The sequence below is a fragment of the Uranotaenia lowii genome, chromosome 3 (assembly GCF_029784155.1).
Source record: "Uranotaenia lowii strain MFRU-FL chromosome 3, ASM2978415v1, whole genome shotgun sequence".
Classification (NCBI taxonomy): Eukaryota; Metazoa; Arthropoda; class Insecta; order Diptera; family Culicidae; genus Uranotaenia; species Uranotaenia lowii.
Genome location: NC_073693.1, coordinates 298,588,380 through 298,611,287, shown reverse-complemented (window position 1 = coordinate 298,611,287; position 22,908 = coordinate 298,588,380). Strand labels below are relative to the sequence as shown.

Genomic DNA, 22,908 nt, shown 5'->3' with positions numbered 1-22,908 from the left:
AACAGCTGAAAATCAAATATTCGACCAAAGTTCACATGGTAAATCGTTTAAAAAATCCTAGAGGACCCAATAGTGAGCTAAACTTTGAATTAAACTGAAAACTATTGATTCCATGAAGTGAGAGGAATGTGAAAGGTTTTTTCAAGTTCAATCCGAATACATGAATAGAGGAAGTGATAAAACGTCAAATTTTTCAATGGGGTTCGTCTAGCTTGATAACAAAATACGGTGGTCAAATCGTTCGCAAAATATTTGGACTGCTTATAGGGAGATATTTTGAAAAATTTCGTAATGGACAGCAAAACGAACGCTTTAGCGATCACCTGGCAGGTCTCCTCTGTAAAGCACTTCAATAGGTCCTCCAAAGTTTATACTTTGTTTAAGTTGGATCTGGAATCGTGTCACTACCCAAAAACGGTGGTGGAGTGATAAAACGTCAAATATGTTTTTTTTTTTGTGCCGAAGGAGGAGAATCTGCTAAATTTGTTATAACTTCGACCAAAAAATATGCATATGTGAACATTACATTACCAGGTGAATTCATTGAAAATTTTATCAATTTCTATCCATGCATTCAAAAGTTATTCACAAAACAAAGTGTTGCATTTTTCTCGGATACAAATAGGTACCGTAAAACGGGGTAAGATTGATCACTTTTTTCAATGTTTTTCGATTATTTTTTCTATTGTGGGGAATGTGGCATGTTTTATATTTTTAAAACCAGTACTGGACTCCGATGAACGTAAAACACGGTTGCATAAATTTATTAGACTACTTTAAATTTGATTTAAAAATCTATTTCGTCTTTGTTTAGAATTTGATGCTTTGGGATAACATTGATCAGTTTCTATTTTGACGGTTTTAACGAGTTTTATTGATCATAAAGGATACAAAACACCATCATAATATTTACAAATGCTAGTAATTTATAAACTTAGGTAGTTCGTGTGTTAAGGCCGAACAACAATCAAAATCTAAAGATGGACCATGATGCTGCATAAATTAAGGGGCTAAATTATTCTAACATTACTTTAACTACACTTAAATGAAATGTTGCCTTCATTTAATTTTCTAGGCCCATGCACTATTTCCATTTTTATTGTTTCCTTCAAACTTTACAATTTGATAGGGTTTCTAGCCTTTTGCCCTAGACTGGCTTACTCTTGGAAAACGTTCCTTTTTTTTTTTAATTTCAAAAATTGATCTCAAAGTACAACAAAAATAATACTAAAACTATAAATTTACTAAGGAAATAAATTGAACTGTCTCATAAATCAACCTGCTGCTACTAAAAGCTTTGATATCATCAGGACGGGTGTTTGTTTGTGAGTTTTAGAAAAAATAGATATTTCAAGATATTGAAATAATATTTCTCCTTACATTTAAAATTTTCAGAAACAAACCGAATTTTACCCAATTTGAAACGTAGGTTTTTAAACGTAGAACAAAGTTTTAAGATATTTCAACTTAGTTATTGATGACTTTGTGGCAAAAATCCATGTTGATCAAAGCTACCCCGGTGATCATTGTTACCCTGTTTTACGGTACTTCTATCAGGAAGCATTGCTTTTTTATAAGGAATTTTTTTTCACAAAAAGTTGTTCTTTTCAAGCTGTGATATCTCGACAAACAAAATAAAACAGCTAATGACAACATTATATGGTTAAAATTTCAATCTAAAGCTTGTGAAATTATGAGAGATGACCTCGTGAAAAGTGAAATTATTCCGGTAATTTTTGGATGGTGAAGAAGCGTACGCAAGTTTTATAGCAGTTATAAACAGCTTAACTAAAATTTTATTACTGTTAGTTGTGAAACATTAGATATTTGAGCGTAATTCTTTCTCACAGATTATTGGTAAACCTTTCTCCTTCAAAATAGCTTTCCGTTCTTCTAACGGACTACTTTTGGCCTTAATCAAGGCAACTTTAAGGCTGTCTTATAATCGACCTAATCAGCGAAGAGAATTGGGTAAGTATTTTGTCGGTTCATTTCTAATTAAATATTACTTCTTGAGTTCTTGTACTCACGATTCTCTACTTTTTTTTCTTTTCTAGATATCGATTATACACAGCATGTTTCTTAAAAACTGGCCTGAATTAGTAATAGAATCGTTAGATGATTCTTTGATAGTATAGTTCTACTTTATTACTTACGATCTCAAATAAACATGTGTTGGGAGGATCACCGTAATTAGGTTATCTCGACCTCGATGTATCTCCCCTAGCAGATTCTAAGGATTAGTTTCAGTTATTTCATGAACTGCTGATGCTTACTTTCAATACCTACTCACATTACCGAAGAGAATTGATGGATTTATCCAGATATGAAGTTATCTTATGCCTTTTTACTTGAGGACTTGGTAAATTCTTATCTGAACTTGGCTATCTTCAAAACCAGGCGGTTTCCTAATTCACAACGTGGGTTTAATCGCCCAGATTTGTCTGTAAAACGCAGACTTTTGACCCTTCGTCCAGATATTGGGTAGACACAGATTTTGCCCAGATTTTTGCTCAGAGAGCCCAAATTTTACAGACTTTCAAAATTTAGTGATGAAATCAATATTAATTTACCGGATATGATCCGTAAGTGCCAATCATTCAATAAAAATTAAATTTTTTAAATTAGATCGGTATAGTAAGGGTTTTATACAGTTTTCAACTCGAAAATTGAAAAGAATCCATAATTGAACTAAACATAATTTTGAATAACGAGTTCTGGAATAGTGTGCGTGTTTGTTCGTCACCTTTCTTTGTACCTCATTGACATTCGCCTACTCATGTGACGCCCGCCTAGAAATGCTTCAAAAAGCAATTTTAAAGATTTTTATCGTTTCAGTAAAATAAATAGAACATTCACCTAAAGGTATGTATGCATGAAAATGAATGTTTGTCTGTCTGCCTGTCTGTTCTCTATAGAATTTAATCAACAGATCATCGTGAATCTTGGTATTGGAGGGTTTTTGGGGTCGTACACTGTATCCATTTTTTTAAACGATCTTTTACACAATATTATTTTAAACGATTTTTTAAACTATTCTCTCGATATAAGACAATATTCGAACAAGTAAAAAACAGGTCCTAGTGGCAAAGATTTACACCAAAATAGCCTCATTTTAAAGCTAGCGGACAGCATAAAATGAATTTTGTTTTAAAAATTTGCCATCATAGCTCCGTCAGTGTATTCTTCATGTATATTGGAAGAAACAATTTTTGCATAAATTCGGAGGTTATAAGGCCATTTCAGTGAAAATCTTAGCCACCCAAGTCCTAAACATTACCGCTTTTTCCAAACTTGGAGACTCTACGGAAGTTCTGAAAAACCGTAGCAGAAAACAATATCCAAATCTTAAAGCTGCCCTTTTTCATTCAGTTAATTTCAGAATGGTCAAACAGGTTGGAAATGATTGGTTTACAGTGTGAGTTTGCAAAGTTTCTCGAACTGAGCGGTGTTTTTACACGGTTGTTTTCAACTTTCTTTAAACGATTTCTTTTTTTTAAGGTACACAAAATTTACTTAAAAAATCCAGTGTAGTTACAAACCCCTCCGAATTAAGGAAGGGGGTCTCCTATACAAATAAATGTAAAATATGGTAGTGATTTCTGGTAATTCGATGCCCGAAAAAATTTTAACATAAAAAGAAGATTTATCAATTTGGCGAACAAGTTTTGATATGTTCAGCTGTATTATTGTTTTGAAAACCCCCTTTCTCTGTTGAAAGCTGACGTGGGTTCATGTAAATTCAATGTCAAATCTGGCAAATCTTGAACAAAAAGTTTTTATCTCATTTGGCACACATTCAAGTTTTTATGTGAAAGAAAATTGTATGAAATTTTATAAGACATTAGAATTTTTGGGAAAAAGAAGAATCCATTAAATACCTACATTACATACATTACATTAATAACATTAATGACAAAACTTGAGCAATTAAAAAAAAATATCAAAAAAAGATAGACATGAGATCATTGACATGATACGATGATTATTGTAATTGCCAAAAAAGCTTTGATATGAGAATCTGATTTTTTTAAATTGTAAAACCCTTCCGATTTTATAAAAGGAGCTGTCATAGTAAATAATTGTAGCATTTAATCTATAAGAACCATTTCCAAGAATTTTTATTCAAGATTGGTATATTAACTAGATGTTGACAAGTTTTGAAGTAAGTATTGATATTAGTTATGTGATAATAATTGTATTGAACACTCCTGCTTCCATTTTTGTAAATGGTGCAAAAAGTGCAAAATGGGGATGTGATGATTTAATGTATTTATTGAAAAATCTATCCTCCTTGCAAAATTTTCCTGTATAAATTTCTGAACATCATTCAAATAAAAACTATTCTTGAATATTCATCAAGATTAGCATAAAAAAACAACGGATGCTGTTAAATAATTAAAATAAGTTTTTGATGATTTGGAGTTTTTATTTCAAATTTTCAGTATTTTGGAAAGTGGAGACCCGTTTAGGTATTTTATGAATAGCAAATACAAGGGTGGTAAAAAATCGAAACAAATTAAATTAAATTCAAAACGTAAGTTGAACAAAAGATGGCAAGATTTTTACAATTTTGGTTAACATTGTAAAGAAAAACCTTTTTTTTTTATTTCCAAACAAAAATTAAAATTTAAGATTTGAACACATAAAATATTTTATAAATTCATGTTTCCCGAAATTGCAAATGCACCAAACTAAGAAAAAAACGAGAAATATACTAGAGGACCTAATTTTCAGCCAAAAATAAATCTCATTTACAGTTTCATTACTGATAATCGTTTATTGAACAATTGAACGAACCGAAAAACTGAAAACCTGCAACAGAAATAATTCATTTCAAAATAAACAGAGTCGTTATCTTTGTCTTTGCGATTGGAAATTAAAAAAGAAAAAAAAATGATACTGGGAATATCAAAGTCATTTTTTTTAAGTTTATAAAATATCATATTTTGGCTCATGATTCTAAACACAGAATATAAAGAACAATTCCAAATTTCAGATTTAAAAAATTAATTCAAAAACGAATTCCTGTTCAGATTAGGCGGCATCCATAAATAACGTAACGCAAAAAATGCACTTTTTTGACCCCCTCCCCCCCGTATGTCACAAATCGTCACACTTCGACGTATCCCCCTATGAAAATTACGTAACGTTGATAAATACACCCACCACCCCCCCCCCACCCTCCCCATCTTTTCATGTTTTTGAATAATGATTTTCGATGGTAAGAAAAGATTTTAATATAAATTTTTTTAACGTTTTTCGAAACGGAATTAATATCTATCCAAATCGCTTCTTAGTACTCATTGATGATAACTCTCTGATAAAATAAAATGATTGTCTTATTACTAGTTGTTCTGTGCTTGTTAACTGATGATCTACCTTGTTTAATTTATTTTGTTTAAGCAGCGAAATAAATTAAACAATTATGCAGAATATACTCAACTAAGTAATATTCGTCGGAATAAGCAAAATTGCATTTTTTTTTAATTAATCGAGAAAAAATAGTTAAATTTCCGTCTAAAGGTTGAATTGAGTTCTTGGGGGTAAATGTACATAATAATCGGTTTTCTAGCAATTATTTCTTGGACATCCAATACACAGTTTAGGAGTCTATCTCAGAATCATTAAAATGGGAAGGTTACAAACCAGTTTAATCATGTTAAAGCTTATAAATTTCAAGCTGATTCTAGTGTGCTTATCATTCTTTAATATTTGCATGACATCAAAATAGCTGCGATTAAATTGAAATTTTTAAAGAAAAAATCGTTACGTAACGATGAGCATACCTCCCCCCCTCCCCTATGTCACAATTCGTAACGTTCCCCCCCCCCCTAGTAGCGTTACGTAATTAGTGGATGCCCCCTTAGATAAATCAATTAAAATTTTTGACATTTGAATAATGTTTACATTCTATTAAAAAGAAAGATTGAAAAAATCTCAATAATCGTTGCAAATTAAAATTATTTAAAGAAGGTGTTGAAGAAAAAGTTCACAAAAATTAGGGTGCTCCCCTTCAAAGAGTCAGTGAAATGTGTGATTTTGTATTGGAAATTAACAAACTTTTGTCGCCCGTGTACTGGGTAAATCTTTAATTATGTGTATACTAATTTAGACTAGATTTACATAACTTCCTGTAACTGATGATGGAATACAGGAAAACTTTGTTTGAGACAATTGAAATCAAAGACACGCCATTTTTTGTTCGTTGTTCGAATTAAAACAATGATAAAATCAACTGAATTGTTTATAATTTTTTTCCTGTTGCCAAAACAAACACTCGTCAAAATTACTCACCCATTGAGGCAACCGGAAATGCCGGCTTCAATTATCTGAATAATTCAACATAAATCAACCAATCACAAAGTGTGGGCGTGTGGGGGGCCTCCAGCCAAATCGGACGATATGATTTACGATCTGACATTTGTCGTGGTCGTGTGCTTATCCGAATGTTATGAATGAAATCTACCAGATAAAGATAGATACCCTCAAGACAACTTGTGTTTGTGTCGTCAGCATGCAACTCTCTATCCGAGAACACCTTAATTTGTAATCAGCAAAGCCCATCGGCTGTCATTGCGTAGCTGGTGAGTTTGAACTTTATGACACCTCCTCCGTATCTGAAGGGATATTTGGTGCGTTGCTTTTAGAAAAATATGCATAGGTCGTGGGTCAATAGATTAAACAAAGTGCCATTGCCTTATCTTTCCGTTGTCAGAATCCCTCATCCTACGTCCTAGAATTTTTTAACCGTCATCATTCCTGGAGTTACAATATGACACTCCTGACAAAAATTGCTGTAGTTGCTGACTAAAATGGCTGCTGCTTTGATTGTTTGTCCCTCCGGTAAATAAGACGAAGAGATTCGAAAGAGCAGATTTTTAAGGCTGCTGCTGCTGATAGTTTATTTCTGATTTGGCCTGCCAGTGGAAAAAGACGGAATGGCTTAAGAAGCGCAGATTTTCAAGGCTTCTGCTGCTGATTGTTTGTTTTGATTTGGCCTCTCAGTAGAAAAAAAAGGAATTTGTTAAGGAAGCGCAGGTTTTTAAGACTGCTGCTGATTGTTTGTTTTAGTTACGCCTCACGGTGAAAAATAGCGGATTGGCTTAGGAAGCGCAGATTTTTAAGGCAGCTTCTGCTGATTGTTTGTTTTGATTTTGGCTTCCAGTGGAAAAAGACATTAGAAAGCGCAGATTTTAAAGTCTGCTGCTGCTGACTGTTTGTTTTGATTAAGCCTCCCGGTGAAAAAACGGGAACGCTTAAGAAGTGCAGATTGTTATTTTAATTTAACATTCCGATGGAAAAAGACGGGATTTGCTCGGATGACTGGTTGGATGGATTACGAAATAAACAATAAACAATATTTTTTTTAGAACATGACCACAAAAACTTTATTAGATTTTCAAAATAATAAAACACAGAATTTTTCAAGAATTTATAAAGGTAGCTATTTTCCTAACTTTTTTATATATTTTCAATTTCTCTGATTTTCTAACACCTTCATTCAACTTCGCGCTGGGTTTTGATTATATAAATGCAAGGTATTAAAATGAATTTCACTGGAAAAGCAATTTAATACTTACTATAGGGGTTTAATAACATAAGTGCTGCCATGTCGTGGTCTTAAAAAAACTTCAACTTCAGCATTCTTGAAACGAAGTTATTTTTTTGTTTGAGCATTTCGTAGCTGATTAACGGTCTAGTTTACGAAGCATGTTATGTTCCTCTTAGACACTGAATAACGCAAAACTGAAGGATTGTTGCTGAATATTGTCTGAAAAAAAAACAAATTTTATTTACATTACCACGAGGTTTCTAAAACCATAAATTTTGTACAAATCAGTTTAGAAACAAAAGAGGTATAGCGATTTTCAGCGAGTGTCAAATTAATACTGAAGGTTGATTAAGGAGTTTTTTTTGTCTGGGCTTCCAGGGTGCGTCCAAAATAAAAGTAATGATGCAAAATTAATGATTTTATGAATTCCTTGAGGGTCTTGAGCTAAACTTCGAAAAGTTTCATGTTGAGCGAATTAGCGTTAACGAAGATTTATAACAAACGTGAAGAATTAAGATAAAAAGCTAAAAAATCGGAAGTCAAATTCAAAACTCACTTATTGTGCTTCGGTACCAAACTCCTTGTCATTTTTTGTGTAGACATTTGTCCTCTTAGAGGGTGATACGGTCAAAATTTGGTCAAGGGAAAACGCGTGTAAATCGGTGAAATCGTTTATTTAAAAACTCAAATTAAATTTCTTTTTTAAGTTTCATTAGTATAAAATTCAGGAAAAATATTCAGTTAGGCTTCCGCTTTTCCAAATCCGAATTGCCGGGCCTTCATCAGATTTTGTACAGTTACCTTCTTCGCCGCAGAAAGCCAATTTGCCTTGAACTGCTGCTCGTCCTTAGCAGTTTTTTGGTCTTCTTTAGATTCCGCTTGACAAAAGCCCAGTATTTCTCAATTGGGCGGAGCTCTGGCGTGTTGGGTGGGTTCTTGTCCTTGGGAACACCCTGCACGTTGTTGACGGCAGGCCCTCCATGGCCTTTTTACCGTAATGGCAAGATGCCAAATCCGGCCAAAACAGTACGGAACAACCGTGTTTCTTCAGGAAAGGCAGCAGACGTTTATTCAAACACTCTTTCACGTGAAAATGCTACTTATCAAGCCACAGCTACAGGTACAGATGGCTTGCCAAACCAGATATTTCTTCGCGAGCTTTGACAGTTTCATGTGCTTGAAAATATCTGCTACCTTTCCCCTTCCTTTTGCCGTATAAAACTCCTGTACCGGAAGCTGCTTGTAGTCGGCTTTGACGTAGGTTTCGTCGTCCATTACCACGCAGTCAAACTTCGTCAGCATCGTCGTGTACAGCCTCCGGGATCGCGCTTTGACCGTCGTATTTTGTTTATCATCGCGATTTGGAGTCACTACCTTCTTTTAAGTCGATAGTCCGGCTCGTTTTTTGGCTCGATACACGGTTGTAAACGATACACCCAGCTTACTTGCGGCATCTCGGAGAGAGAGGTTAGGGTTTCGCTTGAAACTACCGGCAACTCTTTTTGTCGTCTCAGCGGCTTCCGGTTTTCGATTTACCCCCGATCCAGACTTCCTGGCTGTCGACAAACGTTCCCCAAACACTCTTATTACATTTGTAACGGTTGATTTGGCAGCTTTTAGCGATTTTGCCAACTTTGCGTGGGAGTAGCTCGGATTTTCGCGATGCGTGAGCAAAATTTTGATACGCCGCTCTTCTCCCCTGGACGGCATTTTGACAACTGAAGAGTGAATTCCAAAATCAAAATAGGAGCAACATTCTACACACACACCTTCAAAATGAGGAGTGTCCAGGTTTTTTAAATGCAAAATTGAAAGAAATACGCCAAGTTGATATTGACCAAATTTTGACCGTATCACCCTTTAATATGATTTCCCACCAGTGATTAATCTGAGGTTATATTTTCGGCTTTCGGACTTATCAAATGACCAATCACTTATTCGTGCTTCATCCGACTTTTTGAATATATATTTATTCTTTATCTATAGAAACTATAATAGAATTAAGTATATAGCAGTGTGAAACATATTTTGCTTTAATCAAAGTTTGGAACGATGATAACTTACTCTAACGTACGTGATATCGTCCTATAGAGCGCAGTTTTTCAATAATTTCAATAATTCAAATTCAAATTCACTTGTCAAATTCATAATTATGATTGATAATTCAGATTCAATAGATATTACAAGAAGAAAAAAAAACATTTAACGCTCGATAACACTATTCCCTGACGTTATGCTTCAATATGTTATATCGCACAACAAAGTTATTCGAAATACAATACATCACTTAATGCTACACAACAAGTCAACCAAAGTTGATTGTCGCGCAACATATATTTATGTTGTACGAGCGAGACGAAGCGAAAAGCTTTCATCCAAGCTTCCATGCAAAAGTTTACCCGCATCGAAGCATGCGCACAACGGATTATGATACAGACCCAGATTTTAACGGCCAACATGAGATTAACTGCCTCAAGGATTTCAAATTTTACCTCTCGAAGTTTCCACCAGGGGTCTCCCGGAATGCCTCATCGCAAGTTTCATCGATTCTCCATGGGATGAACTCATCGTTCGAAAACACGCACAAACAGCATTATGCTGATCATCGGTGACCAAAACAAATGCGCCAACTGCGATGAACATAAACAAGCACCCCCTCGCAAGGCCCGAGAAGAGGGTGAGGAAAATCGATTTTCCAATCAACTCTCCCCCACACACATTCAATAGACGGAAAACCGAGAACGACATTCATAGCAAGCGCTGACTGACTGACTGACTTTTAACCCACTGTGAAAACGTCAAGTAACTGAAAGCCCCTCAGGAAAAACTTCCTGCGGTTTTGAGCTCGTGAAAAGTAAAACCATTTTTTCCTAAACCCTGTAAATAGTTGTAAAATAGTAGTAGCGCAAACTGTTTTCTTCTTGAATGGATAAGCAACTCTTCTGATGATATCGCACGAGGTAAAGTCCTACTTTGTAGATACCAAAGAAAAACGTTCGAAAGGAGTCAATAATCCGAGCAAGGATAGCAGCAGCAGCAGCAAAATGGCACATCATAAACACCCAGGTGACTTGGATTTCGAACATATGGAGAAGCTTGATGTTGAGGTGAGTTGGAAAATAATGGGGATTCTTGGAACTGTTTTGATATTGAAACTTAATACCGACAAAAGGTGTTTAATATTTTACTTGGAAAGAAATTTGAATTAAATATGCGAGCGGAAAATTGCGTCCCGATATTAACATACGAAGTTTTCGAGCGTGAGCAATTGGAAATTGATTTTTCAGAAGTTATTTCATTTTTTTATGAAATCTTAATTCGTTGATTAAAAAAAACTAACTGAGATCGAATTATCTCGCAAAAGCTTCAAAATATTATAATCATTTATTCAGTGTATTCATTTTTAAAAAGCTTTCCAAAACAACTTTTTTTTATAAATTTTGTTTCGAAGTATTTATTTTCTACATTCCTTTTGAGTATTAGTTTTTGCGGAAAATTGCATTTTCAATCATTCCTGAAAAGTTAAAAAAAGATGGCAAGAAATGCAGCTTTATATATCTTACACAAAGATTTTCAATGCTACATATATGCTATAAAAAGGCCCAAAAGTCAAAGCCATTCACTTTTGAGGGAATTTATAAATTAAATGCTTGATTTGCGGGTTAGGAGGTTTCGAGTAATTGAAGAGTAAAAGACAACCGTTACAAAATATTCGCAAACACTGTAATTTCATTAAAAACTTAGATTTTTTCCTAAATGAAGTTCTTTGGAATTTCCAAAATTTTCCACTCCGTGGGAGTCTTGGTTAAATGAAAGATTCTAATAACCACTTAATGGTCGATCCGCCAAACTCCAACAGATTTAACATGCAATTTCCTGGACCAAATTTCACAAAATAACCATTTTTCTTTTATACACTTGAGCTACATACTGAATGTAGAGGCAACTTAAAAAAATGGCATAAGCTTAGGCTTACATGAGCAAAGGGTTATGAATTTTGTATTAGCTTCAACTTCTGAGCTTCAAAATTATGTATTTTCTTTTGAATTTGAATGGAACGACAAATTTGATAAAGTCAAATATGGAAGTGAATATGGTTATTATTTAGACTGAAACACTTAAATACTTTTTTAAGTAGACGGCATACATTTATTGCCTTCATTCATTTTTATTTTCGTTAACATAGAAGAAAACAAGAAGATTTCCATAAACTGTAAATGCATGTACGGAATCATGTGATTTGCAATTTTCTTCAATTTCAAAAAATTTCTACCATGATTGATGAATTAACATATCTTGATCCTTTTAGGAAGTAAAAAAGCCACACATGCACACATGTACACTTCAGAAAATAAAGATTTTAACTTAATGATCAATTTCCTGAAGACCTTGAGTAATATTGGCTTCTGGGTAAAATTATAAAAGTATTAATTTTCCATGTTATTTTTTCCTTGTTACGGGAATTTTGAAAGCATTTTGAACCAGAGCGAATCTTGGACATTTTTAAGATTAAATTAAAACGCGTTTTACTCTATAATAAAGTTGTTAAATAGATTAAAATCTTCAGTCAAATACTCAACTGAAAAAACTTCGTTTTGTGATGTCAGAAATAGTTAAAATAATATCTATTCAATTAAGGTACACCGGGGTAAGTGGGGGCGTGGGGTAAGTAGGAACGGTGGCTATTAAAACAATACTGTCAACTATGTTTTCAAACTTTTTATGCAGAATGTTAAATTTACTTGTAATCTATCCAATAACTGTAAAAAAACGGTTCCGACAGATGTTTACGGTGACTTTTCGACGGATTTTTACGGTGACTCGTATTCTTCCTGAAGCCTACCATACTGCTTTTTGCCATAAAAAGTCTTTCTGTAAACAAACTTCAACATTTTTAAAAGAATGCCCTATTAGTGGGTCTTGTTTTGAGAAATTAGAGTGAATAAGGAAAAATCACGTTTTATTACTGTCCAAGTCAAAGTTTAAAGGGAAGTTACTTTCACTGTGAAGAATATGATTCATACTACCTATTTTCCTAAAATAAATTAAAATCAATGGAAAACCCGGAAAATTTGTAAGGGGTCCAAAAATAGGAAACTTTAGACTTTAATGTTCCATTTTTAGACACCTGGCAGCACCAAAACATTTTCTTAATACCAACAAATCAATAAAGGTGCCAATTTCGAATTGGGACATAATTCAGAACTAATATTGAACATCTGTAACATTTGTTGAGAGATTTACGCAAATAAACTACAAGTAAGTAAACAGAAAAAAGTTTAAGCCATTATTTTGCTGATAGATCTGACGAGGAATGAAAGCTTTTGAGATATTCATGACAGAAATTTAAATATTTTATTGAAAATTACATTGAATTTGTTTATTTATTTTCGAAAAATCAGAATTTTTATAAAAATTTTAGTTGTAGGGGAGAAGCGGGCTATATGCGCCTATTAAGCGGAATCCTGATTTTATCAAATATTGCATCGAATATGTGTACAAAAACTATATACACTTGAGAAGACACCTGTTTTCTATACATTGGAGTAATTTTCATGTTGAAATCTCTTTCAGTTTTTGAGAAATCGATGCGCCTATTTATGTTTTAGGCAAAATATCTATTTTTTGGCAATATTTCCGTATAATTTCATTGGGAATGCTAGAATCTGATAACTTTCATACGACAAAGCTGAGCTTTTGTGAAAATCTAGTTCTTTTATTATTTTATAGAATAAAACAAAAGTTAGGGTTGCCGTATTATGGTGGCAATTCGTCCATAAGAAAAACTTTATCAAATCTGTTTTGAGATTTTCAATTCTCTTTAAAGGTGTTAATTAGAGCTTAAATTCGAAGTTTTAATGATAAAAATCATATATTTATTTCATTTAAGCTGTTATTTTAGGATAGCGGCATTTTATAAACATGATGGGGGCATACAAAAACACTCCCTTATTCCACACTCCAATCATTATGAAACCGTCAAAAAAGCTTAAATTTTTATATCTTCTAAGGTTCATTCGAATAAGAAACAAAAACCACCCAACTTTTTGTTTTGAGCTTCTTAACGTATGATTTTTAAAAGTCAAAATATTACATCAAAAGGTTTCAAAACCTTGTTTGAATTTTTAAGTTTTTATGAGTTGGTTTATTCAAAAAATTCTTTCTTGCCTTATGTTCAAACCGTATTACCCTCGAAATGCATTGATTAGATATGTTGTCATGTCAGCCTTATCATCAATCGGCCGTAGAGTCATTTAACCCGATAGGCCCATTTTGGAAACCTTTCCCCTATGTCCAATGAAAGGTACCAGTTCAGTACCAAAATAGGAACAGTAGGTTCAAAGATGGAAATTTACAACATCCATATCTTTGCAAATGTTCCAATCAACATTCTCATTAAAACTTGCAGATAATATGATTATTTTAAAACCACCGCTTAAAGGGTCCAAAGTAGGGCAACTAACTCTATTATAGATTCGCAGATTGATTTATAAAAGGATTTATAAGTTGTATGAAAGGACATGGTCGTAGAAATGGGAGGGAGGGGTTTGGGAGTTAACACCCCCCCTTGAGGGTTCAGGAGAAACAAGCAAGGTATTCTACTCTGCACACAAAATTTCAAAATCTCTATCAATTTTTTATGATTCAGTGTTATTATTCAAGAGTAACTATTTGAACTCAGAACTAATACCAAATCCTCGAAAGCTAATTCCACGTTCAGTTTTCTGTTATAGTTTTTCAAAAATTTCTCCCTTGTTGATAGAAACTTGGAGCCTAAGAAGTATAAATGCATAAAGCTTATTTAGTGAAAACACGCTTTCAAATTGTTGTGTTAGGTAATTTTTCATATACCGTAAACTGGGGGAATTTTGATCACAGGGGTAACTTTGATCAACATGAAATTTTTGCAGATAATCATCATTAACTAAGTCTGTTGTTAAAATATCTGAAAACTGTTTTCTACGTTTGAGAACCTATAAATTGAGCTACAAATAGGCTGAATTTCGTTTGTAGTTGGAGATTTTTTATATTACTTAAAATCTAATTTTGAAGTTTAAAAATATCTGTTTTTTCGAAGACTCACAAACAAACACCTCTCCTGATAAAATGATAGCATTTAGAAACAAATTGGTTGTATTATATGAAAGTTTAGCTTTTGTCCTTTGTATAGGTTTACCTTTAGGGTTATTTTTATGGTTATTCTATAATAATTTTTGTATATTAAAAAAAACTGACATTTTTTAGGAGAAAGCCTGTATAGAAATAATGGCTAAAAACTCAATCAAATGGCTAAGTTTGAATAAAAAAAAAGAACATAGGAACAGTGGGAGGACCTGGAGAACTGAATCAAGGGAAAATTTCATTTGTTTTTGAGGCCAAAAAATATTGAGAAATGTTTATAATTTTTGCCCCTAAATGTATGCAGCAACATTGTTCATCTTTTGAGTATATGTATTTGTTTTTGAAAGAAAATGTTGGAAAATTCAATTTCCTGATTTTGATGTTTTAAGCCTTCAGTGCTAATTAGCATCAAAACAATAATTTTGAAGATGTTTAGACACGTTAAAACCATAATGATCAAAGTTACCCGGAAACATGAAGTTTGGTATTGTAACAAACACTTATGTCGTTTTCGTTTATCTCCACTCGCGCGGAGCAAAACTTTTTCTAAATAAACAAACAGAATCGTTACCCGGGACGATGCAAATATATGGTTGCTATACTCACCCTTATGCTTACCCCCAACACTGACAATTTTTACGGGGTGCAACCGCCTGCTTGAGGTTCAAATCTCGGGCAAAACTAGTGGACTTCTGAATTAATAACCGAACGTAAAAACAGCAGTTAGGGCAAAACTCGTGGGTAACTAGGTTGCCACTGCCAATAAACGAAAACACTATTAGTAATAGCCACTAATTTCGTTTGAATATTCTGCTATCAATGGTCATGCTTTATACTCCTTACCTCAGTAAGTATTTTAAAACATTAATGTGTTACAAACAAGCAACGCCTTCCAAAATATTCCAAAATAAACTTAAAAGGTTATCAATGTTTCCCTAGTTTATGGCACTTTTCAAAAAATTGAATTTTTCATTCGGAATTCATTTGAGCTTGAGCTTGCTATCAACTACGGTCCACCTGCGGCCCCTCCTGGCCAATGGCATAATGGCACTCCGTGATTGGTTCGAGATAATCAACATTGCACAATGAACCAAATGAAAAGTGCTGGGAACAAGCAACACAATCTCACTGTAGGGGAGAATGAGGATACTTGATCCCTGGGGATACTTGATTCCTTAGCTATATCTCGAAACTGGAATGTCTTACAAAGATCAAATGTTCTAGAAAAATGTGCCAAAATGAGCAAAATAACAATGCTTGTAGTTTAAAAATTTTTAACAAAATAATTGTTTGAGTAATTGAACTTTGTTTGAAAAATTTCACAAAATGAAACTTGAAGATCTTTTTTCATCACTTTAAAATGTTCCTTACATGGGAAAATTATGAAAAAAATGTTTGTTCCAATATATCAATCGTTCGAGCGTAAAATGAACTTCATAATGCTATATTTTCAAAGTAATGGAAAACCCTCAACTTTTTTCAGAAAAAGTTCTCTAAAATGTTGATTATGGGTACAATTGATCCCCTAGAGTCGGGTACAATTGATCCCCCTTCCAAATGACATATTCTTCTTCTGAATTGATCGTTATGATTGCTGATTACGAAATTACCAATATTTATCCAAAAACTAATATTTATCAAACAATTGTCTGAAGAAAAGAGCGAAAATAATTAATTTTCTTTTGATTATAAAAAATAGCGCCTTTAAGTATGCAATGTTATTAGCGTTGAGACAAAGTTATAGAATTTTCTTCTTATGTCTGCTATAAATTGTGAAATGAGAACAAACATGACCAAAATAGTCAATTAACATTCTATCTTGGGGTTTTGTTTGATTTTATACAAGGATTAGGGTTTCCTGAATAAAAGATCAAGTCTCCTTCAATAGGGGATCATGTCTCCCCTCACTTCAGAAAAATCGCAATTTTTTTACTCCCACGAAAATGCTTCTAGTTCATCAACGGGTTCAAGTATCGTTCTAATTTTTGGAGCATAGAAACTTGAAGTTACAAGGTGTCAGAAAATGTCAAAGACGGCGAGTTGCTAATTTTTTCCAAAAAGATATGGTGAAAATAAGAAAAGGGGATCAAGTATCCCCACTCTCCCCTACAATTTTGAGGATCTCCTACTTTTGAAAGAACCAATAACGACGCCGGCCAAGTCCATGTAGTCGATAGGAGGAAGGGAAGTGCATCACATGTGATGATCTGTTTTGCGGAGACCGGCTGTACGCCATCCCTCCACAAACCTCACGCTGATTATTTGGGAGTAAGGGTGATGTGGCATGGAAATCACTTTGGTAAATGATGTGGCCACTTGAAACCTATTCTCCTACTCTCTTACAATGCCTAAGTTTCCTATTGAAACTCCTGATTAATCCTAAAGGCCTTCGATGTTCCATCACTTTGTGGCTGTACCGTTTGAAATCTGTTAAAGTTCCTGTTTCTTACTGTACTTCCTATTTATACTATATTTTTGCCATATTATCCAGTCAATGACAAATGAACGAGTAGTTTTTATGTCTCAAATCCGTGAACTCAAATCCCTATTTTGACTAAAGGCCTTATGTAGATTTTTCATTGAATATTTCAATTTTAAGTTGATTTTGAATATCTGTTTGTAAACCATTATGAAATTTCATCAATCTATACTATCTGAGAAGATTCGGGTTTTTAAATATCTGATGAAAACAAGTAAAAACTATTCTAATACTACATTTTACAAATCTGATATATCACGGTTAAAATGAAAGTTATGTTCATAGGAGTAAATATTTGAACTTCAAACAAAAATACGCTGGAACTAACTCTTAGTAAAAAAAGGGAATCTTTACATTGTCGAATCATTTGGAGAATTTGGGTGATCATGAATAATATTGCTGTCGCGCGATAGAGGAAAAATTGAAATTAGAGGTAAAAAAAAGTATCACTCATCACTGTAATGAAAATATACCAAAAACATGAATAACAAATGCGACAGGGTTTCTAAAAATATGTTTAAACCTTTTAAGTAAATTTTCCGAAACGAAAAAAAAATCCGTCATTTTCTACCATTTCAAAAACTATTAGCTTTTACAGCTAAATTAGTGAGGAAGCAACTATCAAAAGGATTCTTATTGAAAGAACTTAATACTAAAATACTTAGCTTGTATAAACTTGATGACGCCAACTGGAGTATGCTTTGTTCTGATTTTACCCTTGAGCAATCCGTGGGCGGCACTCAATTTTCATTTAAGTAAACTCCAATATTAAACAAATTTGTTTGGCCCATTTTATTGTCGACATTATCAAAACGAGCCACTCTATCCAAACGGAACCAAACCAGCAAAAAAAACACATCAAAGCAATCGACCTTTTTCATTCGGAATTCATTTGGAATTATTAACTCAAAATCGACCATTTTTGCACTTACACCCCATTGATTCTGTGGCGTAACCATCATACATATTATTTCACACAACTCTCAAATTCCATTTCATACTCACAACACATACCATAACCAATATTCAATGTAAAACACAATATAAATTTCTCTCTTTCTACACACAGTTATCAACCTTATTACAACACATAAATCCAAGATGTGCCATAGACACAAACTTGTAAATATAGTTTTAGTTGAATTTAGACACCCAAATCAATCGGTCTTGAATTTCTAGTTATCCGAAACCATTCCCCAGAAACCAACTATTTATCCCATAATTCTGAAGGATTCATATACATTTTCAATATTGAGGTTGAATTCTTCTCAACATTCATATTTAGATTCGATGTTCAGATTTCAAACATAACATAGGTTTCAAATGGCGATACAGAATTGAAAACTCACAAACAGGTTCATTATTCAAAGTTCATAAAATGTTATTTTTCCTAATGATTCAGATTCATATGAAAGATTGAATGAAGTTGAAATTAAAATCCAAAACATCAGAATTTAAATTGATTTATGGTTGAGAGCTCTGAATCAAATTTCACTTCTTGGCTCATATTTTAAATTGTGATTTGGAATATAGATTCAGAAATCGTATTGAAATTAAAAAAACAGATTCAAAATTCATGTATTAAATTCAGTTTCAGAATTCTTATTCTGAATTAATATTTATAATTCAGATTCAGATTCAGATTCAGATTACTATTTCGTTGAGGAATTAACACTTTGCGGCCCAACTACGAGATATCTCGTTTTTTTTCGCATGACGCATGTGCGCTTTGCTGAGGAGTATATTTCAAATGTGATACATTTTATATTGAAACTTCATTCTACAAAATTGTAACCAACACTTTTGATAACTCAAAGACACTAAATTTGTAAAATTTGGTCCAGTGGTTTCTGAGAAAGATAATGCCAAATTTCGGACTTAGATTTCTTTGCGGTCCTTAATGTGTTAAAATCGCACAGATCTCAGACTTTCAATTTTGTCTAAATTTCAAATTTTTAATTCAAGTCCATTTGCAAACAGCTGAAAATCACAAATAAAAAGAAGAATTTTTTGCATGTTTTGTTTGTTGAAAAGATCTGATTATATTTTTTAAAGATTTTACATAGGAAATTAATTATGGAATTGATTTTGAATGAAAAATATTTGTTGAACATGTAACTTATATTCACGAAAAAAAAAATTTCAGGAAATACCATATTTTCTGTGTATAACAAACACATCATTGAGTTTATTGCAATTTTCCAAGAGCAAACTTACAAAATAAAATCTTAACTTTGGATTTAGTTCGCAAGATTAATATATGAATCGAAAAATTTTAATCTCTTACTTTTACTTTTGAAAATTTGATTTACTTTTATCGGTGGTTTAAATTTTTGAATTTGCTCAAGAGTTTGGTAGATTTAACTTATTTGATTTGATCATATAATAAGTTTTTTTTCAAAAATTTGAATGCTTACTTGAAAAAAAAACAATTTATTCTATGCTCAAATCAAATAAGCTAAATCTACCACACTCTTGAGAACATTCCAAGCTTGTAACCACTGATAAAAGTTCCTTTTATTGTTACTAAAGGCTTCATCTACAAATTGTGCTTACCATTTTAAAGATTTTAGGACGTGTTTTCAAAAGTTACTATTTCGTACAAAAACTTTGTAATGTTAAAAATCCATAAAAATGAATAATCAAATAGTACTCCACTATATTGTTTTTCAATATTTTTTTTGTACAAATATTTTAAGAGCAAAAATAACCTAGAAAAAACCAGTCATCAAATCACCAAATATTTCATTTGTAAAGCTGATAAAGTTTCAGTGCGTTTTGATGTGCTATTTTATAATTTCTATTGAAAAATAACTGAGTTATGGTTATTTTTTTATTTACAAAACTAACCGAATCTATTCAGAAAAAAAAAATATAGAAATCTGTAAAAAAAAACATTAAAAGTCGTAAAAATAATTCAAATTTTCAATTTTGGGGAACATCAGAAGACCACCGGCGCAAATTGTCAGATAATTGAAAAAAAATCCCAAATGTGGTAAATTACAAATATAAAATTTCAATGATGGAAAATATATTTTATCTATAGAAGTTATTTTTCAAACTTGTATTATTTTTTGTTGCAGAGTTCAGCCATCCAGCGCAAGCTTCAAAGCAAAGTCGAGGCGCTGAAGATCATGCGCAACGAGCTGGAAAAATGTCGCACCGAACGGGATCAGTTCAAGCTGATGGCCGAAACGCTCCAGATGCGATACTCTGCGATCAAGAACAGCGTCAGCAATCCGGAAGTTCAATCGGGCAACTTCGGCCACGGATCGGCCGTTAATTTGTTGATGAATCAAACAAGGGAACGAAATATGACGTTGAGTACCGAAGTCGAAGCGCTGCGATTGAGAGTTCATGAGCTGGAAGGCGACATCAAGGTGTTGCGAACGAGGAACACCGAGTTGCAAAGTGTGTACGATCGATTCCAGAGCGCGGAGCATACAAAACGCTCTCAGAGGCACGCTCAACAGTGGCAACAGGAGAAATCGATACTGATTTCGCAAATGGAGTGTCTCAAGAAGAAGAATGCCCAGCTGCAGTACGATTTCCGATCGATTTTGGATGAAAAAGAGGATGTGGTGCTGGAGAGGGATGCGTACAAGTGCAAGGCTCACCGACTGAATCACGAGCTTGGGGTAATGTTGAAGGGCGATGAAGTGCAGCAGCAGATTCTAGACCTCGATGGGTTAATATTGGAGAATAAATATCAGCAGGAGAGGATCGCCAATTTGGAAAGCGAACTGGAGATGGCCAAGCAATCTGCCGGCAAGTATAAGGTAATTGAAGGGATTCAATACTTAGGAGCGGAAGTGACTAACCAACTAACCTTGAAAATATATTTCTCCAAAAGACTATGCTAGAATCGAATCGGAGAAAGGGAATCATCAAACTGGGATCCGGTAATACTAAGGCCGTTATGTCCCACTCGCAAGGTGATGTTTCTTATCGTGACAAAAATCTTTTAAAGCACTTTTACTTTTTTCTTCGGGGCCGGTTATACATTTTTGTATTTTTTTATAAATGTAAAATGTAAATTGACGTGTTTTTTTTTAGATTTTTTCCGTTTTAATGTATTTGAAGTTTAACATTGTATGTCTACTGGAATAAATTGTTGATAAATGTTGCCCTCTCTAACAGTGAAAGATCTCCTGGAACGGGGCACCATGGACGAGCTGCCCCTCAAGGCGGCCACCATTTCCGAGCTCAAATCTCTCTGCCTGGCGCTGCTGGACAACGTCAACGACAAAAGCCTTGCTCTGTCTCACCAGAAAAAGACCAACAAGTAAGTACCTAACTCACCAACAAACATTTACATCAATCATTAGCAGCTTCGCGCCTAATTTCGCGTTTGAATTCTCTCTCCCCGTATTTTTCATATCAATAGGTTATTAGCAACAAAAATAAATGAGTTAGAACGGCGTATCCACTCGTTGGCCGGAACTTCTGGGGCCGGTTTGCCCAATTTATCACCCTCCCAGGCGCTTCTCAATGGTTATTCCTCGGCAACGGTCGATTTGGATCTGAACCAGGAGCTCAAACAACTGAAAGCCATGACCATGCTCGATCAATCGGACAGCGGCCCAATTGACAAAGTAGGCGGCGAAGGCGCAAGCTCCAACACATCGCAGGGCCTACTGACCGAATTACTGTCGTCCGAATCGAACAAAAGCCTACCGAGTTGCTCGGAACTGGGTGACCGTGAGTATCGCAATGGCCATGACGGATCTTCTTCCGAGTCCACCTCCAATGGGGAACCGATGATGGTGCTGCCGATCCACAACAATGAAGCCCCGAAACAAGCCGAGCTGACCGAATTACCACCGGAGCTGGCCGATCTCGTCCGACAGTACATGAACAACAACGACATGCACGAGGAGATGACGACGAGCTGTCAACCGAAGACCACCAACAGCAGCAGCAACCACGACGCTAATTGAAACCGGAAGTAACCGGCCGGTGGCCCGAAAAATGCGGCACAGAATTGAATCGAGCGATATATCTACCTACCGACAGTTTGTACAGCAAGTAAGAGAAGAGGCAGCATCCAACCGGACAAAGGAGAGGACGGAATCAGTTAGCACCTGACTTCAAGCGAAAAGGTGCCGGACAATTGCTTACGTATGTTTTGCACACACTGCTTAACACAAAAACCTACGGATTTCGAACTTCCCGATTTATCACACACTTTACTTACCTACTTATAGAGTCTGGTAGGTACGAAAAATGTCTCTAAAACCTTCGCCGACGATATAGGGGATATAAAATTGCCATTTTGGCATACTTACATACATAGAGCAGCTGACGGGTGGCATTGTTGTAAAAATATTAAATACTATTTATGGTGGAAAGATAATAAATCTCGCCCCTGCTAATGTCATCATGTAAACCTTGATGGTTTTAGCTGTTAGTGATCCGAACTTTTCCCTCAATGATGATAATTAACATCCCCCCTTAAGCAGTTTGATGTTTTCAAGTTGAATTTCAGCCAATAACTTAAGATGTAATAAATGTAAATGTAATTATACCTAGACACGCTAATTAAATTATAAAAGGTGTCCTGTAGATATTTATGAGATTAAAAAACCTTGGGGTCTTGGCTCATACACTGTATCAAAAAATTGTCCGTACAGCACGTACCTTGAAATCCAAACAATCAAAAAGTGCACTTTTTCAGTCAATAAAAATACTATTACAATTACATCATTCGCTGCAGAAACTAGTCCTTTTTGCAGATCAGTATTAAAAATGT

General features: G+C 34.2%; 1 protein-coding gene across 1 annotated transcript; it reads left to right on the top strand.

Moving 5' to 3' along the window:
- Window positions 1-10,286: 10,286 nt before the first annotated feature.
- On the top strand, window positions 10,287-22,519 carry LOC129757563 (coiled-coil domain-containing protein 149-A). The gene is made up of 5 exons (XM_055754838.1): window positions 10,287-10,662; window positions 20,240-20,935; window positions 21,010-21,091; window positions 21,297-21,441; window positions 21,544-22,519. Exons 1-5 carry the CDS (start codon window positions 10,501-10,503, stop codon window positions 22,094-22,096), a joined length of 1,638 nt encoding a protein of 545 aa, XP_055610813.1. The 5' UTR covers window positions 10,287-10,500; the 3' UTR covers window positions 22,097-22,519.
- Window positions 22,520-22,908: the final 389 nt, after the last annotated feature.